The 21577-nt window shown below is 40.5% G+C and overlaps 1 protein-coding gene across 3 annotated transcripts in view; it reads right to left on the bottom strand.

Moving 5' to 3' along the window:
* col22a1 (collagen, type XXII, alpha 1) overlaps nt 1–21577 on the bottom strand; it is a 69665-nt gene that overhangs the window by 36013 nt on the left and 12075 nt on the right. The window contains exons 6-24 of one of the 3 annotated variants that reach the window (XM_086280174.1): nt 16914–17025; nt 15477–15600; nt 14993–15268; nt 14818–14898; nt 13261–13377; nt 13103–13147; nt 12931–12993; nt 11805–11843; nt 10226–10279; nt 10076–10129; nt 9568–9621; nt 7320–7373; nt 7169–7213; nt 5509–5562; nt 5349–5402; nt 4804–4839; nt 4270–4299; nt 3792–3845; nt 3582–3635 (exon numbers count right to left, since the gene is read on the bottom strand). In XM_086280174.1, coding sequence (XP_086136300.1) covers nt 3582–3635; nt 3792–3845; nt 4270–4299; nt 4804–4839; nt 5349–5402; nt 5509–5562; nt 7169–7213; nt 7320–7373; nt 9568–9621; nt 10076–10129; nt 10226–10279; nt 11805–11843; nt 12931–12993; nt 13103–13147; nt 13261–13377; nt 14818–14898; nt 14993–15268; nt 15477–15600; nt 16914–17025 — 1400 coding nt within the window. The remainder of the gene's footprint in view (nt 1–3581; nt 3636–3791; nt 3846–4269; nt 4300–4803; nt 4840–5348; nt 5403–5508; nt 5563–7168; nt 7214–7319; nt 7374–9567; nt 9622–10075; nt 10130–10225; nt 10280–11804; nt 11844–12930; nt 12994–13102; nt 13148–13260; nt 13378–14817; nt 14899–14992; nt 15269–15476; nt 15601–16913; nt 17026–21577) is intronic. The other 2 variants (XM_086280172.1, XM_086280173.1) reach the window with 2 other exon arrangements.

Genomic DNA, 21577 nt, shown 5'->3' with positions numbered 1-21577 from the left:
ATATAAGGATAAAGGTGAAGAAACAGGACTCAGCAGCACTGAAACCAGACAACTGATGACTGCTTTTCAGCAGTGGAGGTGAAAGCAGCTCAATCTATACCTACTCAACCATATGGCCAACTCTATTAGCACTGGCAATAGTGGAGGCGAGGCCAACCCATTATCACAGCTCAGAGCCTAGCTTTAACTCCCTCACCTACACACACACACACACACACACACACACACACACACACACACACACACACACAGACTGTCTCCCTGTGAATCTTCAGAGTGGGTTTAACAATCCAAAACCTGAAGAAAAAAAATAGGTCAAACTTCTCACAGTCTGTTTTTCTGCATGACTCTCTTGGAAAGTACCCCATGAAGCTGCAAAGTACTTCAGCAGGACTTCCACTGATATCATAAAAAAAACAAGGCTACATAGAGGGATGTTTTCTACATATTCTGAAACATAAACCCAGTGTGGCTGTTTTATTAATGCTGTTTAAGCATAAATATTTTGGAGGTAGAGAGTTTGTCTTTTGACAAGGTTTGGCTTGACTGTGTTACCCAGCTGAGCAATGACAAAGTCACATACTGCTGATAAGAAGTTCATTACTCCCAGTAGAGAAGGGAGGGGAGAGGAGGTCAATGTCTTTGTTAATGTTTTGGAGGAACAAATTATGTAGAACTACTGTGTCTGTTTTAATTACAAACTGCTGTGTAATAGAACCAGTGTTGAGAAAGAGAGAGGAAGAAATATACGAGACACATGGGACGAGTTGTTAGAGAGCACTGATAAAAGCTACAGCATAGGCTCTGACTAGCATGAAGAATAAACAGCATCTTTCTTGATTCCATATAAAATCAAAATAATCCAGCTGGAACACGATAGGTTAGGGACTAAACAGCCAAAAAATATAAGTTACAGTTTTTCTCATGAAATCCTTGCAAATGATTTCTTTTTAAGAAATTCTCAAAATGTGGTAAGGATAATATTAATCACATAAAATATTTTTTTACTGATTTATGTTTGTTAGTTTGTTTATTTGTGAATGTTACTGAATATCATAATGATGCAGTATTGGTCATGATGTATCATTGCTCATAACCTTAACCCTATCCTTACTCTATCAGAATATATGTGTACACTACCAGTGTATTTGTATATGATTTATAGTAAAGTGCAAAGTTTGGACACACCTTCTAGTTTAATGATTTGTCTTTATTTTTACTACTTCCTAGCAATATATAAACATAATTAAGTAACTCTAAATATGTCTTATATTTTAGATTCCTCAAAGTAGCCACCCTTTGTTTTGTTGACAGCGCTGCAAACCCATGACCTTCTCTCAATGAGCTTCATGATGCAGTCACCTGAAACGGTTTTCACCTCACAGGTGTGGCTTGTAAGGGTTCGTTTGTGGGATTTCTTGCCTTCTTAATGGGGCTGGGACCATCAGTTGTGTTGTGTCAGGTTGGTACACAGCTGACAGCCCTATTTGACAACTGTTAAAATCCATATTATGTCAAGAACCAATCAGCTAAGTAAAGAGAAACGACAGTCCATCATTAATTCAAGCACTGAAGGTCAGTCTGTCTGGAAAATTGATAAAACGCTGAATGTGTCCCCAAGTGCAGTCGCAAAAACCATGGAGCGCTATGATGAAACTGGCTCACATGAGGACTGATCCAGGAGAGGAAGCCCAAGAGTCACCTCTGCTGTTTGGGATAAATTCATCTGAGTCACCAGCCTCAGAATTAGGCTCAGATTAGATTCGAGCCCAGATAAATGCCACACAAAGGTCCAGTAGCAGTCACATCTCTACATCAACTGTACAGAGGAGACTGTGTGAATCAGGCCTTTATGCTCAAATAGCTGCTAAGAAACCATTAATTAAAAGCAACAAGCAGAAGAGATTTGTTTGCATCAATGGAAATCTGCGCTTTGGTGTGATGAGTCCCAGTTTGAGATCTCTGGTTCCACCCGTCGTGTCTTTGTGTGAAGCAGATAAGGTGAACGGATGGTCTCTACATGCATGGTTCCCACCGTGAAGCATGGAGGAGGAGGTGTGATGGTGTGGGGATGCTTTGCTGGTGACATTGTTGGGATTTATACAAAATTGAAGGCACACTGACCCAGCATGGCTACCACAGCATGCTGCAGCGACATGCATCCCATCCAGTTTGCGTTTAATCGGACCATTATTTATTTTTCAACAGGACAATGACGCCATATACACACTTGAGGCTGTGTAAGGGCTATTTGGAGCAAGGAGGGGAGTGCTGGAGTGCTGTGCCAGATGGCCTGGCCTCTACAGTCACCTGACCTAAACCCAGTCAAGATGGTTTGGGATGAAATGGAGGCAGAATGAAGGCAAAAGGGCCAACAAGTGCTCAACATCTCTGAGAACTCCTTCAAGACTGTTGGAAAACCATTTGAGGTGATGACCTCATGAAGCTCATCGAGAGAATGCCAAGAGTGTGCAAAGCAGTAATCAAAGAAAAGGGAGGCTATTATGCTCAGTACGTTTTGCAAAAAATTCGTTTTTTGGTTTTCTCCAAAATATCCGGCTGGGGTTTGAGTTTAAAGCTAGGATTGGGATCGTGACTGATGATGACTTAGACCTCTGAAAGCATTTAGTCAGATGACCTTGAATCCTCCCTTAGTTATGCTGCAACAGGTGTAGTCTGCTGGGGGATTCCCATTGAGTGTTTTTTCTTCAGTCGCCTTTCTCACTCACTATGTGTTAATAGACCTCTCTGCATTGAATCATATGTTATTAATCTCTGTCTCTATTCCACAGCATGTCTTTATCCTGTCTTCCTTCTCTCACCCCAACTGGTTGCGGCAGATGGCCCCGCCCCTCCCTGAGCCTGGTTCTGCCGGAGGTTTCTTCCTGAATTAGCTAGATCCAAACCCCTACTCTAAACCATAGATAGATTGCCTGTGTCCTGAAGGTGTTAATCCTCTGAGGCCTCATCATTGCCCCCCTTTTGTCGTTGTCTCCCCTCCCTCACGCCCAACCTGTTGCAGCAGATTCAGTTTAATTCAATTTTATTTATTTTGCACCAAATCATAACAGACACCTGAAGGCACGGTGAAGACCCTACAACTACACAGAGCAACAATCAGATGCCCCCCCTGAGCAATGCATCACGACTTGTTGTGATTTTGAGCTACATAAAAAATTTGATTTGAACTGAAATGAATTGAACTGAATGTCATTTTCAAGCTGAAACACTTCCTGTGAGTTTAAAGTACGTGTATTCACTCAGTTGCTAAAACTGTCAATGCCATATTCAAAAGTAAGGTGAAAAAACAAAATGTGTCCGAGTTCCACTGTAATTTAGTTTAAAATTGCTGAGTTACATAAAACCAAAAATACAATTTGGCAATGTAATAAGAACAAAGAAACACGCTGCTCCTCACATGACATCTAACCATGGGGCACAGCTCTATCTGTGTCCTGTGGTTAGAGCTGGAAACAGAAAGTCAGATGATGCAAAGATAAAACAATCATCAGGTGAACTGATCCTCCCCCGGTACAGTAAGGTGATATTCTGACACCCTCCCAACAAAATGAAATTCTTACCCTCTGGCCAAATTCTCCAGGGTTACCGGGTAAACCTTGTTCACCAGGAGGACCCTGAGGAATAAATCACCAAAAATTAAAACCGCAAAACTGGCATGTTAATAAATTGTTGAGCATTGCATCTGATTGTGGGTTTTCAAACAACAGCAACTATCAAAAGTTAAACAGGAGGAAAGTGGACGGAAGGAAATAATAAATCAGGATCCTTACAGGAGGCCCTGGATGTCCTTCAGCACCTGGAGGCCCTTGTGGTCCAGGCTCACCCTGAAACAGGTCAAACAAACAAGTTTTATTACAGTAATAGTGAAACATTAGTGAAATGAATCATCAAACTTTTCAATACAAGCTTAAACTTTAAAACTTATAAAGGCACGAGTCCGACATGAGATCCTTTCTATACATTTAGTTGGGTAGTTTATCATGCATTTGATTAAGCAAATTAATATATTCTCTTCAATCCATTATTTCCATTTACTGATATCAATATTGGTTAGTTTTATAATTCCAATTTTCATAAAATGCCATATTTCACTTACTTTTCATGCACAAAGCTACATTTTCCAGAGACCAAATACACCAAATTATTCATAAACAGCATATTTTGTGAGGGATATTTTTATATTGGTGCCTGGATCTTCATGCTGCAGTAACAATCTGCTTTCAGTGAAACTGTTAAACAACTGCTCACCTTCTCACCCCGTAAACCTTCTGTTTGTACCTGAAATTAAAGCACTGAATAAATAATGACATCCTCACTTGGATTTGTGAAATTCATTGATAGTTACTGTGATGAAAAAGTGTTTGCACAGTGTATGTAATTTCTTTTCTCAAAGAAAACAATATATCCATCATTAGTCATTATTAAGCTCATTTTCTTCATCCCATTAAGAGATGTTAAAACTGTTTTTAACCCATCAACTGAAATAATCTATATTTTTAGATATAATAACAAGTGTTGTCAAGTTTCAGCTAAAGTCCTGCACTTCACTAACAGACACAGTGATCTCGCTTCCTGTCTTTTTATACACTTCAGTTAAAAACACGACGATCACTCTTTGATGATCTGCTCTGTCTATAGCAATAATCATTAAAAAATAGTTAAAATGCAACATGTGAGGTTTAAACGCATGCTGCTGTAACCCTGCTATCTTCATCATGACACAAACCTATAATCCTTAAGAGTATAATTCTTATGTACCTTTGGTGTATTTTTGGCACTTACCGCATCCCCAGGTAATCCGGGAAGACCTCTCTCCCCCTGTGACATAGGTCACACAACAAGGACAAACCCATCATTAGAATCAAGAGGCTCTCAGGGCAAAGTCCCTTAAGGGATATGATGACGGCACAGCGACAACCATAATTTATGAGATGAGCTGTGCGGATGCTTACTGCAGGCTAAAAGAAAGTGAAACTTGTGGGTAAAGAACCACGGCAGCTCTTTGTGCTTGTGTGTGCATTAGTGTGTGCAGCTGGGTGTGGTAGAAGCATGTGCGTTCCACTGGAGGAATCATCAAAGTTGGTAATTACAGACAGACAAATGAACTGCGTTTTAGTTTCTCAGACAAATGAGGGGGCAGACTTTGATGGTGCACAGAGGAGACTGAGGAATGTCTGGAGAGAGCAGACAGTAGCTTGGGAAGCTTTTGATAAGTCTTTGAAAGAACTCATATCAGCAGCACTTAAGAACATTACACAACAGTATCATCAACTTGTAATCAGGTGAACAGTGTTCCAAATACAATAAAGGTAAGTGGGTGGGCGTACCTTGTCACCTTTAACCCCGTTGGGCCCAGGTACTCCAGTCAGACCTCTCAAACCCTAATCAATAAAAGAAAAAAAACATAAGCAACAAAAACCTTTTAATACAAAGGTGACGGACCAAATGTTTCACCGACTGATGTCGCCATCAAAAATCAACACTTACATCCTTCCCAGGAAAGCCAGGCTTTCCAGTTAATCCATCAAGACCTGGCTCACCCTGAAATGGGAAAATTACATTTTCTCTTTTAAAATGTAGGCAAACTTCAAAACCCAAGATAAAAGAACCTTCGAGTAATGAATAAAGAAGGAAATAAGAAACAAAAAACATAATAGCATAAAATCATAATAGGACAAAAGAACAATAGCTCTTGTAGCTAAATGCCACAATACTGGGGACAGTTTCACACAAGTTAATGCTGACTTACACATGAAAATGTGTTTTGCTTAATAATATCAAATTTACTTGCATAATAAATTACATCCAGTACTTCCTATACAAAAAGTTCTTCACTTGCAATATACAATATCAAGAAAGACCTTCAATAAAAGGTCTACACTACCATCAGGTTCCTCCACCATCACCAAGTATAAGACTTGTTATTAACATGTCCTCCGGGCCTCCTAGATATCTCGACATAGTGGCTTTGGTTTGAATCTGACCAACCACAGTCGTGGTTAGTACGGACGTGCTTAATAAAGAACAGCTTTTTCAGTCAGCAAGCACAACTTTAAATCAGTCCTGTGTGTCTCCTCCAAACCACCTATTCCCTTTATCGCTTCACTGAGGTAAGGACTTTGCCAGCACTTTTCAGCAACAGGAAATTGCTTACTGTCTGACTGAACAGCTGATGGACAGCTCTAAAAGGGGCATCAGTTTGTCTGAATGGGCCTATATGTGCTTAGAACCTGCTACTCATCCCCATGACATACGGCAGAGTGATCAGTGGACTGATTTGATGCACAGTTCTTTATTCGAACCACGTTAAAGACGTTTAGCTTGAAGTTGAAGCTGACCTCTGAACAAGAAACACTGAGTACAAAAACAACTCAACACGAAGCAGAATTAAATAGTTGAAAACAACTGTTGATTCAGGGAAATAACCTTTCACTGAATTATTAAAAGCCTAAATGACATTCAGTGTGATGGCAAACAGCTCCTAGAAAACTTAAGACATCAACAAAGCTTCAGCGAGCCTGAATGAAGTGCATTATATCCTGTAACGCCCCCACAGAATTCCAGACAGGAAGTGTGGAGAGTAAATCAAGGAAACCACATCTGTTTGCACAATTACGCCTCTCAGTTCTCAGTTCCTCTGAGAAGAAAAGTCTCTTTCTGAAAAGTTAAGCCCGTTATCAGGATTTGCAGTATGAGCTGGTGTTCTGCGCAGGTTCAACCTAGAAACGTGGCCCAAATCCCAGGACATGCTGGGAAAGCAAATGAGCTAACTCTCTTGTGACCTTCAGCAACAACTGTTTTAAAGATGTAGTTCGTATCTGCTGCAGCGGAACTGTGTGGCCAAGCGATTAGTGGCTGCAGCAGGAGGCCCCCAAGCAGGAATATGTGAAGAGTGAAGCAACTGTTTAAACTCTATCAGGTTGCCGGTAACCTGGTCAGGTTCACGTCTACCTCTTTATATGGAATTTTCACAAATTTAGTTTACCCAAATGGAAAACTTTAATTGTCATTAAAGTGCATTTAATACAATTTGAAAGATGTGAAAGGTAAAATCTTTTCGTTTCTGAAACTGTGTTTGTTGTAGCATGTGGCTACAATGCAACCTCTCCATAAGCCTAAGCCGAAGTGATTTTAATACGTGACTTACCCTGGTTCCCGGTGTTCCCGTTTCACCTTTTGTACCCGAGTCACCCTATAACAAACCAAAGCAACATAATTATTTTTATAGAAATAAATTTCTATAAAGTGCCATCAAATCAGACCATCATTTGGTGGAAGTTAATTCGGATTATACTTACAGTGACACCTTTTGGCCCTGGTGCACCAGGAATTCCAGCATCCCCTTGAAGACCCTGTGAAATAAACAAAACAAATACTTGTATTAATAAAATACTGACTTCCACCAAAGCATCGCTATTTCTTACTCGAGCATACTGAGGCTCGCTGGGGTCGGCTGAAACTCCAAAAGATAAAAAAATAGCTTCTGTCAGTGATAAAAATTATCCCAAGAAACCCTTAAATGTTGACTTATGACCTTCTGTCCACAAGCTACCCATCTACAATGAGCAACTTTGTTTATGTTGTGACATGATCAAACATTAAAAGACCTTCGCAAAATTAGAGAGAGAACCTCAATGATCAGATGATCTCCTATGAGGAAGCAATTAGTGACAGTGGGAAGGAAGAAGTGCATTTAAATGGAAGCAACCTCAGGCACAAGTTTCTTGTTGAGAAACAACAAACAATAAAAAATAATAAAGTGCTCAGCACACTGGAGTCCCCAGGCAAACTGAGCCTATATTACCATAACGAACAGATGGTTCAGGGTCAAACCTTCTTCCTTCATTTTTGATAAAGCTCTAATGATAAGCTTTATCAGAAAGGAAGGTTTGAAGCCAAATCTTAATAGAAGACAGAGCGTCTGTCACCTGAACTGAAAGCTGGTTCCACAGAGGAGCCTGATAGCTCTGCTTAATTTTGAGATCTCTGGAAACTGCACGTAATCCCACAGACAAAGTGCTCTGCTGGGATAATATGATACTATGAGGTCCTTGAGCTATTATGGGACCCTCATTCAGAACTTTGTATGTAAGTAAAGACCTTTAAATCTAATACTGGACTCAATGAACAGAAACTAGTATGATTTCTCTCACTGTGACATCTTGGATAAACTGGACGTTGTGCACTGAACTTTTAGAGCAGCAGTGTTGGGGAGTAACAGAATACATGTACTGTAAAATACAAAATATGAGTAACTGTATTCTGTTACAATTACTGTTTAAAAAGGTGGTATTCAGAATACAGCTTCTTTCTTGAAATAAATGGATTACGCGCTCTATTTTTGGTAATTCGACAGCGGTGGAAACCCAAACAAAACACACATTAAGAGGCTCTAATGCCCGTGTCTCAATTTCACAGCCCATGTCACCTCTACTTGCAGCCCGCATAATGATGTGAAGAAATATTTTTAAAAATTATTATTCAAAAAATAATTTAATATGAAGGCAATAGGCAGAGTGTTACAGGCATAGCCCTAAAGAATGTAGCCTCATGGACGCAGCTGTTGTAAGTTATTAAGACTCGACTGTACACCGTGTTCGTGTTTTCCTCCGACACAATAAGTTCTGTTGGAGCAGTCTTTCAAAGCCTCTCTCTGTCTCTTGCTAGCAAAGTTGACCCAGACAACAAAGTAAAGCTAGTTTTCAGCTACGAGCCCGACATGGAACCGACGTATTAGCCAGAGGTCCCTTTACTACGGTTCAGAGTAAAGGGACCTGTTTTATATACGCGCTGAATAGTTTTCTATACGAGATCGCTGCAAAAAGTGCAGCCTTACCTAATGCCCACCCTACTGTTACTCATTTTATATTAAGATTTAAAAATCTAGTTGCTATTGGCATGGTGAGTAACCTTCAGTAATAGTAATAAATCACACAGCAACAGTACATTCATGTAGTTGTAAAAAAGCATGATAATATATTAAGTAATCCAAAGTATTCACAATACATTGCTCTCATTGAGTAACGTATTCCCAACACTGTAGAGCAGCCTGATAATAACAAAATATATAGTCCAGCCTCAAAGTTCGTAAAGCTATGAAGCAGCAGTAAAAATGTTTATTTATGAACTGAGCCAGTCCTAGGAGGTGTTCACTGTTTTTTTAATAATCTCGTATATCCTGTGCAGTGATGCTCGTTCGCTTCAGTCTTGGGCAGTCTGTCACAGGCCAGTGGCCCAGCTTGAGCCCGCACCCATACTCCCATCTGCCTGACTCCCTCACCAGATGCTGCAGCTTCATCCAAGAGAAAGTCACCCAAACTGGCAAAAAATCAATACCAGCTTGAGAGGAAATTGTTCAAAAAAACTTATGTACACTCACTTAACAGAACAAGTGCCTCTCTGAGATTGATGCCAAAACCAGATTAGCTTAAAGTTTTTTTTCCTTTTTTATATGGCCTGAAATTTATTTAAAACCTTTTCAAAACTGCATGTGCATGTGCAGTCACTCGTGAATGGATTAAAAGCTGGAAAACCACATTCACCCACCCTCGGTCCAGCTGGACCTGGTAGCCCTGGATCACCAGCCAGTCCTGCTTCACCCTGATTATGAAAAAAACAACAACATTTGCACGGTCACAACGTCTGCGTTTTGAAAAGGAATAGAAAACAAAGGTCAGAAAGTTAGACGATTTCTTTGAAAAATTTATAATTGTTACAGTTTTACCAAATAGTGTTATAAATACATGCCAATAAGACGTTATTTCAAAATAAAACAGAAAACTGTCACATAGAATCCTCATCTACTTTTGAGGATTCTATGTGAACTCATCTAGTGTCCAAACAAAAACTGTTTTGTTTGGACACTTGGAAATGATGAATAAAATATAAATACACCATTAAGAACACCTGTTATTTCATGAAAGAAAATCAGTAAATGCCTTTTTCTAAACATCTTTTTATTTTTTTAAATATGCATATATATTTAATACTGTAAATTTTGATATACGGTATAAAAATAAAGGTAACACCATAGCTGTATAAGTTTGCTTCTTACTGTGTCGCCTTTGTCTCCAGTTAAACCATCAATGCCTGGGATTCCACCAACTCCCTGTGAGATGGTTGAAAACACACAATCAGTACCAGTTTGGCGCCGTTTAAAACTCTAAATAAAAGTCAAAAGATTTCCAGGTCTCCAGGTTCACACCTTCTCTCCTTTTTGTCCAGGAGGACCTGTCAACCCTATGCTGCCTCTATCACCCTGTGAATACAAAACAAGCGTTAACGTCTATAGTTCAGTCACAGTAAGGCATGCAGGGGGGCCGGGACAGGCGGCGGTGACGTGCTGTCAAAAAAAATCAACCCAGCAGTATCACAGAACATGGTTTAGTACCCGATGGATGGACAGTCAATTAAACACAAAGAACAGGAGATGTATTATCACTGCACACACAGTAACACACAAAGTTAAAAGTTATACACAGAACACAAAGACTCACATAAACCGAGACAAACAAAACACTTTTGAGTAAAGGTTCGGGAGCCAGAATATCCTTACAGCTTCACCAAGACCCGCTATGGTTTGGTCGCACATTCGACCAAAGACTCAAGGAACAATGGCTTCCCATTGTCCTCAGAGCATCACACTTTTGGTTTGTACACTGATGTCATCTTCTGTGCCAAGGAATCCCGCGTCTGAGCAAAAAGTAATGGCTGTTAAATTACACGGTACCATGAGGTCTCACCCACCGCAAGACTTCCCTCTGCTTCATAAACCACTTTACAAGTCACAGGAGGTTGCCCTTTAATTATTTCAGGCTTATATCATATTAGCACACGTCCTTTAGATCAGCAAAAGGGACTCCTGTTCTGCTGCACCCCATGGCAAAAAGACATGATCCATAAGAAGAGTGCTGCACAGGGACCAATTAAACCAGTTTTGATTTCGCTCCCCCGCCACGTGCTCAGGGAGACTCGATGACCAGCTCAGCCACTTTGAACCGCAGCTTAAAGTCAGTTTACGTCACGTGTTTGCATCAGGTTTCGAAAAGCAGCAAATTGCAGCCTTCCCATGGAGAAAGTGAAGACAGATGCTTGCGCAGTAAGAAACAGAAAAAGCAGCAAGGCGCATTAAAGTTCGATTTAATGCGCGTTTTATCAAACCTGCAAGTTTTTCTTTTTTCAGCTATAACAAGTAGAAAAGTCAAATAAATGTATCATGAAATGACTTTTGCTGTCGCTCTGACTGCACTGCCCCCCTGTAGTGCACCTGTATTATCCAGAAGAATTTACAGGTGTGTTCTCAAAACTACCAGGATAACACTTCTCGTCTTTTAGATCTCTAGGGCATTTTTAAGTGTCCCTTTCAGTGCAGTGTGAGAGGTGAATACCGAGAAGTTTGTTTCAGGGAATAAATTACATCGTGGGACTCCCGGCTGGCACTGGAAGGCAGCACAGAGGCTGTGATTTGTGCAGACTGGGTGGGCGTCTGCACTGGCTCCCTGCTACATATCCTCTGTGGTAACCTGTCCTATAATTCATACATCTGTTACTCTGACAATAAGAGATGTATGAGCAGGTTCCTAGACACTCCCAGGAAAAAACATATAGAAAAAAAGGCAAAGCCAAAAAGCGAGATAGCAAGAAAGACTTGAATAAAAAAGATCTGAAGGAGCAGATTAGAACATTTTGTCTACATGCATATAAAATATGCACAATACACAGACAAACATGTATCTGGGTTAAGATGATGCTCATGCAGAGTTGTGAAGGACAGGTTTACTTACCTTCTCACCTCTGCCACCTTTGACAGAGTTTATACTGCCCTGCAAATAATTAACCAATAAGGATTAATTATTATCGAGGCTGAAAGAAAAGCAAGAAAGCTTGAAAGCATAGCATGTGACGTGACCAAGACTAGTTTATTTACAGTGGGGGAAATAATTATTGGATTTGTAAATTTGCTCCGATCATAGAAATGAAGGATTTTTGTGCTGAAATAAGTATTTGATCCTCTAAAGTTTGTCTGTGTGCCCATGTGGCAATCAGTTTTTTCCAATCCAACCTCTTCACCAACACAGGCAAGACCACAGAGCTGTCCGTCACGCTCTATGTAAGATCTTACCTGATGGGGTGAGGATGATCATGAGAAAGGTGGTGGATCAGCCTAAAACTACACATGAGGAGCTTGTTATTGATCAGACGGTGGCTGGGACAACAGTCACTGGTAACATTTAAATGATTCAAAAGGAGGTTCTGGAGAAAACGCTGTGGTCAGACGAAACTAAACTCAAACTCTTTGGCAACAACTCGACCCAACTGAAGGAAGAGAAATGCTGAGTATGTCAAACACTCAAGTGGCAACATAATGCTTTTGCACTGCACTGTACAGGAAGACTTGAATCTTGAATGAGAACCTCCTTCCATCAACCAGAATACAGAAGATGGGTCATGAAAGAAGCACATTAAGGTCACGGAGTGGCTTAGACCTTCTCCGGACCTCAATTTTATAAATTTGTGGAGGGACATTTGAGTTGCAAAGTGGTATCCAAGAAACCTAAATGATTTTGAGAGTTTCTGTAAAGAGAAATGGGTTCAAATCCCTCCTGAGATGTGTGCAAACCTGGAGACCAACTACAGGAAACATCTTAATGCTTGCTTGCCAACAACACTTCTCCACCAAATACTAAATTATGTTTTGGTTAGAGATCAAATGCTTATTTTTACTCAGTGAAATCATTTTATAACATTTATGTAATGTGTTTACATAAAAATCATGACTCTTTCCTTCTTTGAAAGTGAGCAATCTTACAAATTCAGCATAGTAATCATTTCCCTCACTGTACTCCAAAAGGTTTGAAGCTGTCTTAAAAGTAAAAAGATGTGACTGTGGACATTTTTAAGTTTTCATACACTTTGTCCTTTTTCTCCTTTGAGTCCAGGTGGTCCGATAGCACCCTTAGGGCCAGTGTCACCCTGAAAAAAGTAGGCAGGTTCACACAATAAAAATAAAGCCGAACAACTATAATGAAAGTGTAATCCTTTATCACAAACACTATAGAACTGAAAGGCAGTGGTAGATGACCTTTTCACCCTTAGGACCTGCAACACCGGGTGCACCCATGCGACCCTGTGAGAAATGAAAACACAGCCGTCTTTTGAAAGCCACTGAAGAAAGGATTCCCACTCATCCGTGGAAATAATAGAGAGGGATTAGGCGTGGTAAAATCAGCGGGGCTTTACCTTTTCTCCAGCAGGGCAGGAGCAGTTCACTTGAGGGCCTCGTTGTTGCTCAGCACTGGTAGGTGTTGGCGTAGGGATCTTGTAAGGGGGAGCCTCTGTCACAACCGTCTTAGGGCACTGAAATGAAGCAATTTATTTTGATAAAACTGGATCATGATGCTGTGATAGAAGAGACAGGCATCTCTGATTAAGGCTAAAACTATTCAGACCCACACTTTTAACTTTTAAAGTAGCTCCTGCTTTAGAAGAAATGATACCTATATGGTCTATACCTTTATGATGAGCTGATGATGATCAGTGCCACTCCTGGGTTTATATTAGTGCTATTTGAAGGTTTGCAGGCATCCCTGTGATGGTAAATGGCCTGTATTTATATAGCGCTTTTCTAGTCCCTAAGGACCCCAAAGCGCTTTACATATCCAGTCATCCACCCATTCACACACACATTCACACACTGGTGATGGTAAGCTACATTGTAGCCACAGCCACCCTGGGGCGCACTGACAGAGGCGAGGCTGCCGGACACTGGTGCCACCAGGCCCTCTGACCACCACCAGTAGGCAACAGGTGAAGTGTCTTGCCCAAGGACACAACGACCGAGACTGTCCAAGCTGGGGCTCGAACCGGCAACCTTCCGATTACAAGGCGAACTCCCAACTCTTGAGCCACGATCGCCCCTTAGCCACGATCGCCCCTTAGGACCTGCAACACCTGTGATCTAAAAACTGACGCTTCAGGATGCTCAACTCTGAAACATTTCATTTCAAAAGTGGCTCTGTATGATGTCATAGAGAGTCACAAGCACACACTGTTTAAATCTTGTGTTTCCGAAGGTTAACCAATGAGAAGGAAGTGGGAAAAAAATGAATGAGAAAAAGCTTCAGACAGTGGATGAATTGAGGGGCTGCACCAGCAACCAACATAAATAAGAACTATTTTGAGCTTTTGTGATTCATGCAAAGTTAATCTAGTGGAGTCCAAGAATTAAACATTAGCATGACAATTCACTTATGTGTACTCAGCTAGATCCTATAGGCTGTTTAGTTGTGTCTTAATTACCTAGATAGCAAAATTAACTAGTTGTAAGCTGGTGAGATTTCAAATGGTAAATGGACTGATTCTTATATAGCGCTTTTCTACTCTCACGGAGTACTCAAAGCACTCTATACAACATGCCTCATTCACCCAATCACACCCATTCTCACAAGCACTTTATCTACACTTAGTGCTTTCTAACGACATTCATACTCCGATGGATGCATCGGAGAGCAAGTTGAAAAAGCTGTATTGTACAGAGTTACAAAGTAACAAAGCTACACTGATTATTCAAAGTAGCTTAGCTGTTCAAGCTACAACTGAGCTGGGGGGGCACACACTCATGCAAACTTGATTATTTGGATGTAACCTTTCCTTTAAACACAAAGCATCCCATCTTGTGGTAGATGTATATTTCTATGCAACCAGGAACCTCCACGGCTTAGCAGCAGCATCTGAAAGACGCGTTTCGCTTTCACTGCAAAGACGCAGACTCTGGGCCTGTTGGCCTGTAATACTTACAGGCCCATTAGGTAGATCACAGCAGGTTTCCAGCTCGGCATGCTTGGAATCGCAGTAAATCATCATTCTCTGGAGGTCAAACTGTATGTACACAGATTAACAACAGGTCAACTGCAGAAAAATAACCTTGACTGACATGAATCACACTGTTGCCAAAATGGAGGTAAAGACTCACATCAATTGGCACACTGTCATACAGCCTTTTCCCAATCACTGTCTTCCCCTGGATATCAATGTCCTCTCTGTCTTCTATCGGCAGCGTCTGGATGTGCTTGCAATCCAAGTACAGAGACACAGACTTGGACTCCACACTGAGGGCAATCTTGTGCCAGTTGCGGTCAAACAGGTTGTCGACTTCAGGGTTTTTGAACACAGCCCTCACAGCATCTTTTGTAAGGCCCACAGCGTTGTACTCCACTGCCTTGTTCTCACCGTCCAGACGGATGGACACCTGACAGGTCAGAAGCACAGGGATGTGAACTGAAACATAAAGGAGCTTGTTTTCCATAGGGGGAAGTAATGAATGTACAAAAATAAATAAAATATTGGAATGAAAAAGAGAAGTCAGCGAGGTGAGCCCATTCGATGATGTAATTCTCCAAGTTGGGCCACATGCAGAGACAGGTACATTTGTCACTATTTACATTTGACTCACTCACCTGTGGAATTCCATATTTGTCAAAAATCTGCCAGAGGTACCAGTCTTCACGCCTCGAGGTTTTCCTGAATTTAAATGTGGTCACAAAGGCATATTCGTCTGGCAGCCCTTGACGAAACACATCTCTGTGGAATAAAAGTACATTATTATTACTGCTTTATTTTTCTCTTTTTAGTGGATGTGGTAAACCAACAGTTGCATTGGCTGTACAGCAGTTGAAATATTAATGTATAAGGTTAAACACAGTCCCAGTGTTTTACCTAGCAACCAGTGTGTTTGTAGCTACTCTTTCTGCTCTTCTTAGTAGTTTTACACTGACTTCTTATATTCAAACTGTTGCCTGTGTATTTATAGAAACAGCAAAATAAAATAAACTGTTCACATCTGAATTAATATTTATAAAGGAAGAGCTCAGAATTCAGTAAAATTGGAAAACTGGAAAAACCTTTCAAAGAATAGGATTAGCCAGGATGCTCACTGGTTAACAATTTGGGATTGACACCTTGTTAGCCAAAATCATTCTTTCACAAATCCAGCGCTTGTTCTTCTGTTTCAAAACACCACGGTGGTAAAAATGCGCACCATGACAGTTCAAAAGGAACTTCAAAAGTCAATGGGGGATGTTACTGTAGTCAAACCTATTTTTTAGGCTCTCTATGGCTACAAGTAGCAGACAGTTAGCTTAGCATAAATACTGAAAATTGACAAGGCTAGCTTAGCCACCAAGTAACAAGTAACAAAAAAAGGTTTAAACTTCACCATAAACTGTGTTTTGGTGCTTTAGTTTAGACATTTGCGCCATCAAAGCAGAATACTAGTTAAGGTGTCTTTATTTTTAGCTTTAAGAGTTAGCTAATTTTATTTTTACTGTAGCGTCCTATATAAAATAAACAGTGCAGACAGAAAACACTTAATGAGACAAAAACATTTGACAAATGGGGAGAAGACATCCACGTTCTCCTGGTTGGCCAATTCTGAGCCTTCAAAATGACTTCCCTTTATCCCTTTATGGATCTCAGGATGTCAGGAATAAGTCTAAAAAAGACTAAATTGGTGCCTTTAGTACTTAAGTAGATGGCTAGTGGTTGTTTATCACATTTACTGACATTTCATCTGGCTGTGTTCAGATAGCGACATATCAACTCTAACTCCATAAGGTTAATATACAGAAGATGTCATTAATATAGCTACATGGTAATGATGTTTCACATGAGATTGTGTCATAATGTATTGCAAGTTGGTCTTAGTTGTGTTTGGCTTTGAATCTCCTCATTGTTGGAGTTGTTGTGCAGGAAACATTTCCTTTTCAGCCAGAACTGAGATTTAAAAGGATGAATTTTTGGAGACTTCAAAGACTTCATTTTTGCCACTTTCATGTGCATTGACAGGGCTCAAAAACAAGCTGAACTGTTTAAAGCATAATGGGCAGGTCACTTACTCTGTGTTTTGTACTATAGGCATGGTGCCAAGGCGAACATATGAACTTTGTCCATCTTCATCTCTGGCTCCCAGAATATCTCTCACGTTGAAATACTCCATCAGGTCAAATCCTGCAGCAACACAGTAAAAAAGCCTAGTTGGACTCCACACACACATAAAAAAATCATGCCAGGCTCTCCGGTCATGAAGTTGAGTTATGGCTTTGTCAGATTTCTAGGGGGTACACTGAAGTTTAACTGGGTCAGTCCCACCACACCCTGCATCGACTGTGTTTTTGACTTTTTGATGAATTGCTGAATTAATGGACAACTGGAAAATACAGATGTTTTCTGGACCATTTAAATATTTGTTAGATTTGTTGCCAGAGTGGGGAAAAAAAGCTCGTTTCCACTGGTGGTAAGGTCCTCGTGTGAGTCTGAGAGAGCGCATCTGTGTGTACATTGTTCTGCAGCGTGTGATTTGAAGTGGTGTGACCACAGACCATAGTTAGGTGGTTTAGAGAGGACACTCCCTTGTACAACAAACAAGTAGCTGTAGCTATGGCGATGCCAGTAAGACGAGCGCTTGTGCAGCACTAATGCTGCCAGTGTGTCCAGCAGCTCTCACTGAAAGCTGGTGGTTAGCCTATGTTGTGTAGTCTGAGCTCTCCGGAAAGCAGACTGCGGCACGAGTGAGTCAACAGAATGAGAACAGCCTCAACATTTTCCTGCACAGCCCTAGTTATGCAGCAAAATCTGTGTGAGACGTCTAGTGGGAATAATAACAGCAGCGCACTAATCTTTCAAAGAGGAAACCACAGCATTAAGGTGGTAATGCGAGAGTCTGGCAGAAAAGCTCAGTGGATGTCATAGGAAATAGCTTGGAAGCAGGTGGTTAAGCGCACACTTAGCCTGCCCCTGTGTCATTAGCAACAGAGCAAAAAATAACGTTAGAATCAAAAGTCTTCATGACAGATATAACTGATCTGCCATCAGCCGCACACAACAGCTGCTTTATCTGTCAGTAATTTGCCTCACATGCACCGTTAACAATTATTTTATTCACTCAGCAGTGGGTGGAGACTTTCTCTTTGCTCAAACGCATGCACAAGGAAACATTTCTCATTGTCTTTCATTCATTTGATTATGAAACAGCTTTATTAGTTAGGTTACCTTTACTGGCCACCAGATGGTGGTGTTTCTTTGCTCACTTAAAACACAAGAGTCATCAATTTTGCCTTAGCTTTCTTGTTGTTTGTTATTGTACGATCTACTGTGCAATATAAAGCGCCTTGAGGCGACTGTTGTTGTGATTTGGCACTATATAAATAAAATTTAATTAAATTGAATTGAGCGATTCAGTCGTCAGTATATTAGGTAAATGGAAAACACAGCTTCAAACACACACACATTCTTAAGCCTGACATTTAATGTGAGTCATCTTTAATTTTCTCACCATGTTCATGCAGAAAAATCCAAAAAGGATTTGTTGCTGTGTTCTCATACCTGAGACTTTTGCCTTATTTAAACCATGGGATGGGATACTCGCAAAATCCCCCCCAGTCTCAGTTGGGTTATTTTTAAAAAGTCTTCTGAGATACGTGTGATGTAAAAGGGCTCACCTTCCTTTGCTATCTGAAAGAAAACACTTTGAGTAGTTGACAACTTAACGAGTAAAAACGTAAACCTTTGCTGTACAAGAGCGATGTTTGCTGGTTATCAGTTGCTCGAGGAAGCCACGCAGCTGTGAGTTACACTGGCCTCGATTCTCCCTGTCACTGTGCTTGCATCGTGCACACCATGCTGTTTCTGTGGCTCTTTGGGGCCAAATCTGAGCACAAAGCTGTAATTTGAACTGGCAGCAGATAGCGTATAATCAACCCAAAAAGTTATTTTGGACAGCCAAAAACGACCACTGGGGTGATCTGCGGCAAAAGCCAGATGAGTTCACTGACTGGGAAAGGCGAGCGCATACACACAGCATTCTTTTGATGGGAGCAGATGGCAACATTTGTACAGTAGATAGTGAGCGCCGAGCCACGGAGATGCTCCGCAGCCTCTTGTGTGTGCTCGGTACCCCGAGGGGGTCTGACTAGACAGCCCGTGATAAATACAAGTCTCATTCAAACCGCAGGTCTCTTGGCTGTCAAATCATAATAAGTGGCAAATAGTCTTGACATTTAGCAAAGAGAACTGCACTCCCTGTGCACCAGCACAGAGGCATTTGTTGTGTAATTATAAGAAGGACCTGCAGGAGTAGCAATGATAAACACCGTGTGTCTGTATGAAGAGAAAATCTCGGTGTGCTTACCCGCAAACTGAAAAAAAGTACTTTGCTCAAGCAAGTTTGACATTGTACATCTTAAAGTTAGCTGCATTTACAGAGCGACTGCAGCTTGGAAATCCCCAGACATCTTTATCATGTCAGAGCGTCAGACCTCAGACCGCTGTGTGATAACATTTCTCCCCAAGTGGGGCCCACAGCAGGTTTTTGCTCGTAGAAAAGACCTGATTGTGACACAACTGTCTGTGTTAGATTCAAGGTAGAGAAAATAAATCAATAAGCACCCCTGTGCTGTATCTACTGGTGCTAAAGTGAAATAAAAACTGAACATTTTCATTGAGCTGCCTTTGCTTCCAGACAACACTATGGGAACAGTTAAAGTATAGAACATGAGTAATTATGATGGAATTTAAAATTATGATAGTGTTTAGCTGTAACTAAATGTAAAGCAAATATAAATCAATGCAGTGTGGAGTGTATTCATGGCCTGTTCCACAGTATTCTATAGTCTGGGTACAAGAGAAGTATTTCCCATAGAGTTTTCCACTGGAACAAGATCTGACAAACAAATCTTTGGTCAGAGGATTTATTCCAGTACGAGTGCTTAGCGCATCTGACAAAGTGATACATCTGCTTAAGAAAGTATCAGTGGCTTTCAGTGATTTATCAAAAGTTTGTTCTAATTTCTTTTGCGGCTGAGAGAAAAAGCCAAACCACATAATTAGCACTCGCCCAGTGACGAGGATGTGATAATGTGTCCTGACAGCAGAAAGTGACGCTGTGTCTAATCATGAAAACACTCTTTCAGTCAAAAAGTCAGCGTAACTTTTTAGCAACTCTAAGAGGATGCATCAGGGATAAAGCTTTCTCAAAGGGTTCTGTACTTTAGTCCAATATATACTCTTAAAACCTGACTACAGTATGAGGGGAAATACTGTTCATTTAGCAAAACCGAAATACAATAAACAAATATGCACTGAAGTATTTAAGTTCAGTTTTACTAGCTCGTAATATTTCACAGAAGATCTCTCAAATAATTGTGAGAAATTAACCGATGATTATAAGATTATGTGGTTAAAGTACAGAGTAATCAGGCAGGAATTACATGCCACTGCCATTCGCTGGTGCATCCAGTAGTGGATAGTTAACAGCTAAACCATAGTTTTTCTCACCAGGAAATAAATGTAGTCTAAAAAGTAGACTTCACATCATAGCTCAGTGTGCAACTCCATATTGATGTTGCACTTAATCACTGAATGTGAGAGCTGTGGATGCCAGCAGACTGACAATCTATATGGATGCTACAGAAAAACAGCTCCATGTTGGGACGTCTGCAAACACTCGCCTGATGAATTTACAGGTTCAGTAACTCATTTCATCGAAATTTGAAATCAAATTGAATTTTAAAAGATTTAATATTTTGGACTGTTTCAAATTTAGGATTATCCTGTGCATGTTAATTGTAAATCACAAGTTATTAGCTAATGAGACGTTCCTCATCTCATCTGAATTTTGTTAGTTTGTTGCTTTTTTATTAAACTAAAAAATACATCTGGGAACTTTTAAAAGTCTGTTCTTGACAATTATCTACAACTTTACTACTATTTAAAGTCCTATTCATCACATTAAATCAAGGAGCACTAATGACCCTGTCTCTCAGTAATTGACTTACGCATTCCATCAGTGGTTTAAAGCTGTTTTGGAAGCAAAAGGAAATATAGATACTGCACATGACCCTCGAGCTCACAGGCCTCTTGTAGAAGACCCGAGTTTGAAGGATAAAGACGGCCCGACAGGAGCGAGAGGGGAATTTAAAAAAAGTGGGCTGTTATGTTAAATAGTAATCATTGTCATCCATCTTTGATTTGCAGATGTTGCATCAACAAACACAAGTCTTAAACTTAGCCAGTTATTTTTTGTCCAAAACAGATATATTTGGTTTTGTTTTTTTATTTCATTTCATTAATGTTGTTATATTTGAATTCATTGCCAGCTGGTGTCTTTCTGTTTCAAGTTTCCATGTTATGTCTGTGTGGTTTTCCTCCCACATGTCTAAGGACATGCAGTTTTGATAAACTGTCCTTAAGAAGTAACGTGTTTTTGGCTGTCATTCAGCAGCCTCTTCAGGGTGTACGCAGTGAGGTCCAGTAGAGTTGTGATGCTGACCAAAAGATATACAAAAAAGATGGAAGGATGTCCGGGTTTTAAGTAATTTTTTTTTTAAGAAATCAAAGTCTGTCTTTCCTGAATAAATCAACAGAGGACCCTGTGCCAGCCAAGTATGTTAAGAGGGAACATTTCTAAAAACATAGCTTTTCGGTGCTCTTACATCTCTTTTTCCTTGAACCTGGACTTAGCACGAGTCCAAACACTCATGCCTGTGCATCTGTTTTTTCTCTT

This window comes from Aulonocara sp. 'chitande type north' Nkhata Bay, linkage group LG22 (assembly GCF_057382095.1).
Source record: "Aulonocara sp. 'chitande type north' Nkhata Bay isolate Kocher_YH1m ecotype deep benthic linkage group LG22, A_spYH_male_GT1.1, whole genome shotgun sequence".
NCBI classification, from domain to species: domain Eukaryota; kingdom Metazoa; phylum Chordata; class Actinopteri; order Cichliformes; family Cichlidae; genus Aulonocara; species Aulonocara sp. 'chitande type north' Nkhata Bay.
This window is presented reverse-complemented; position numbering and strand designations above follow the sequence as displayed.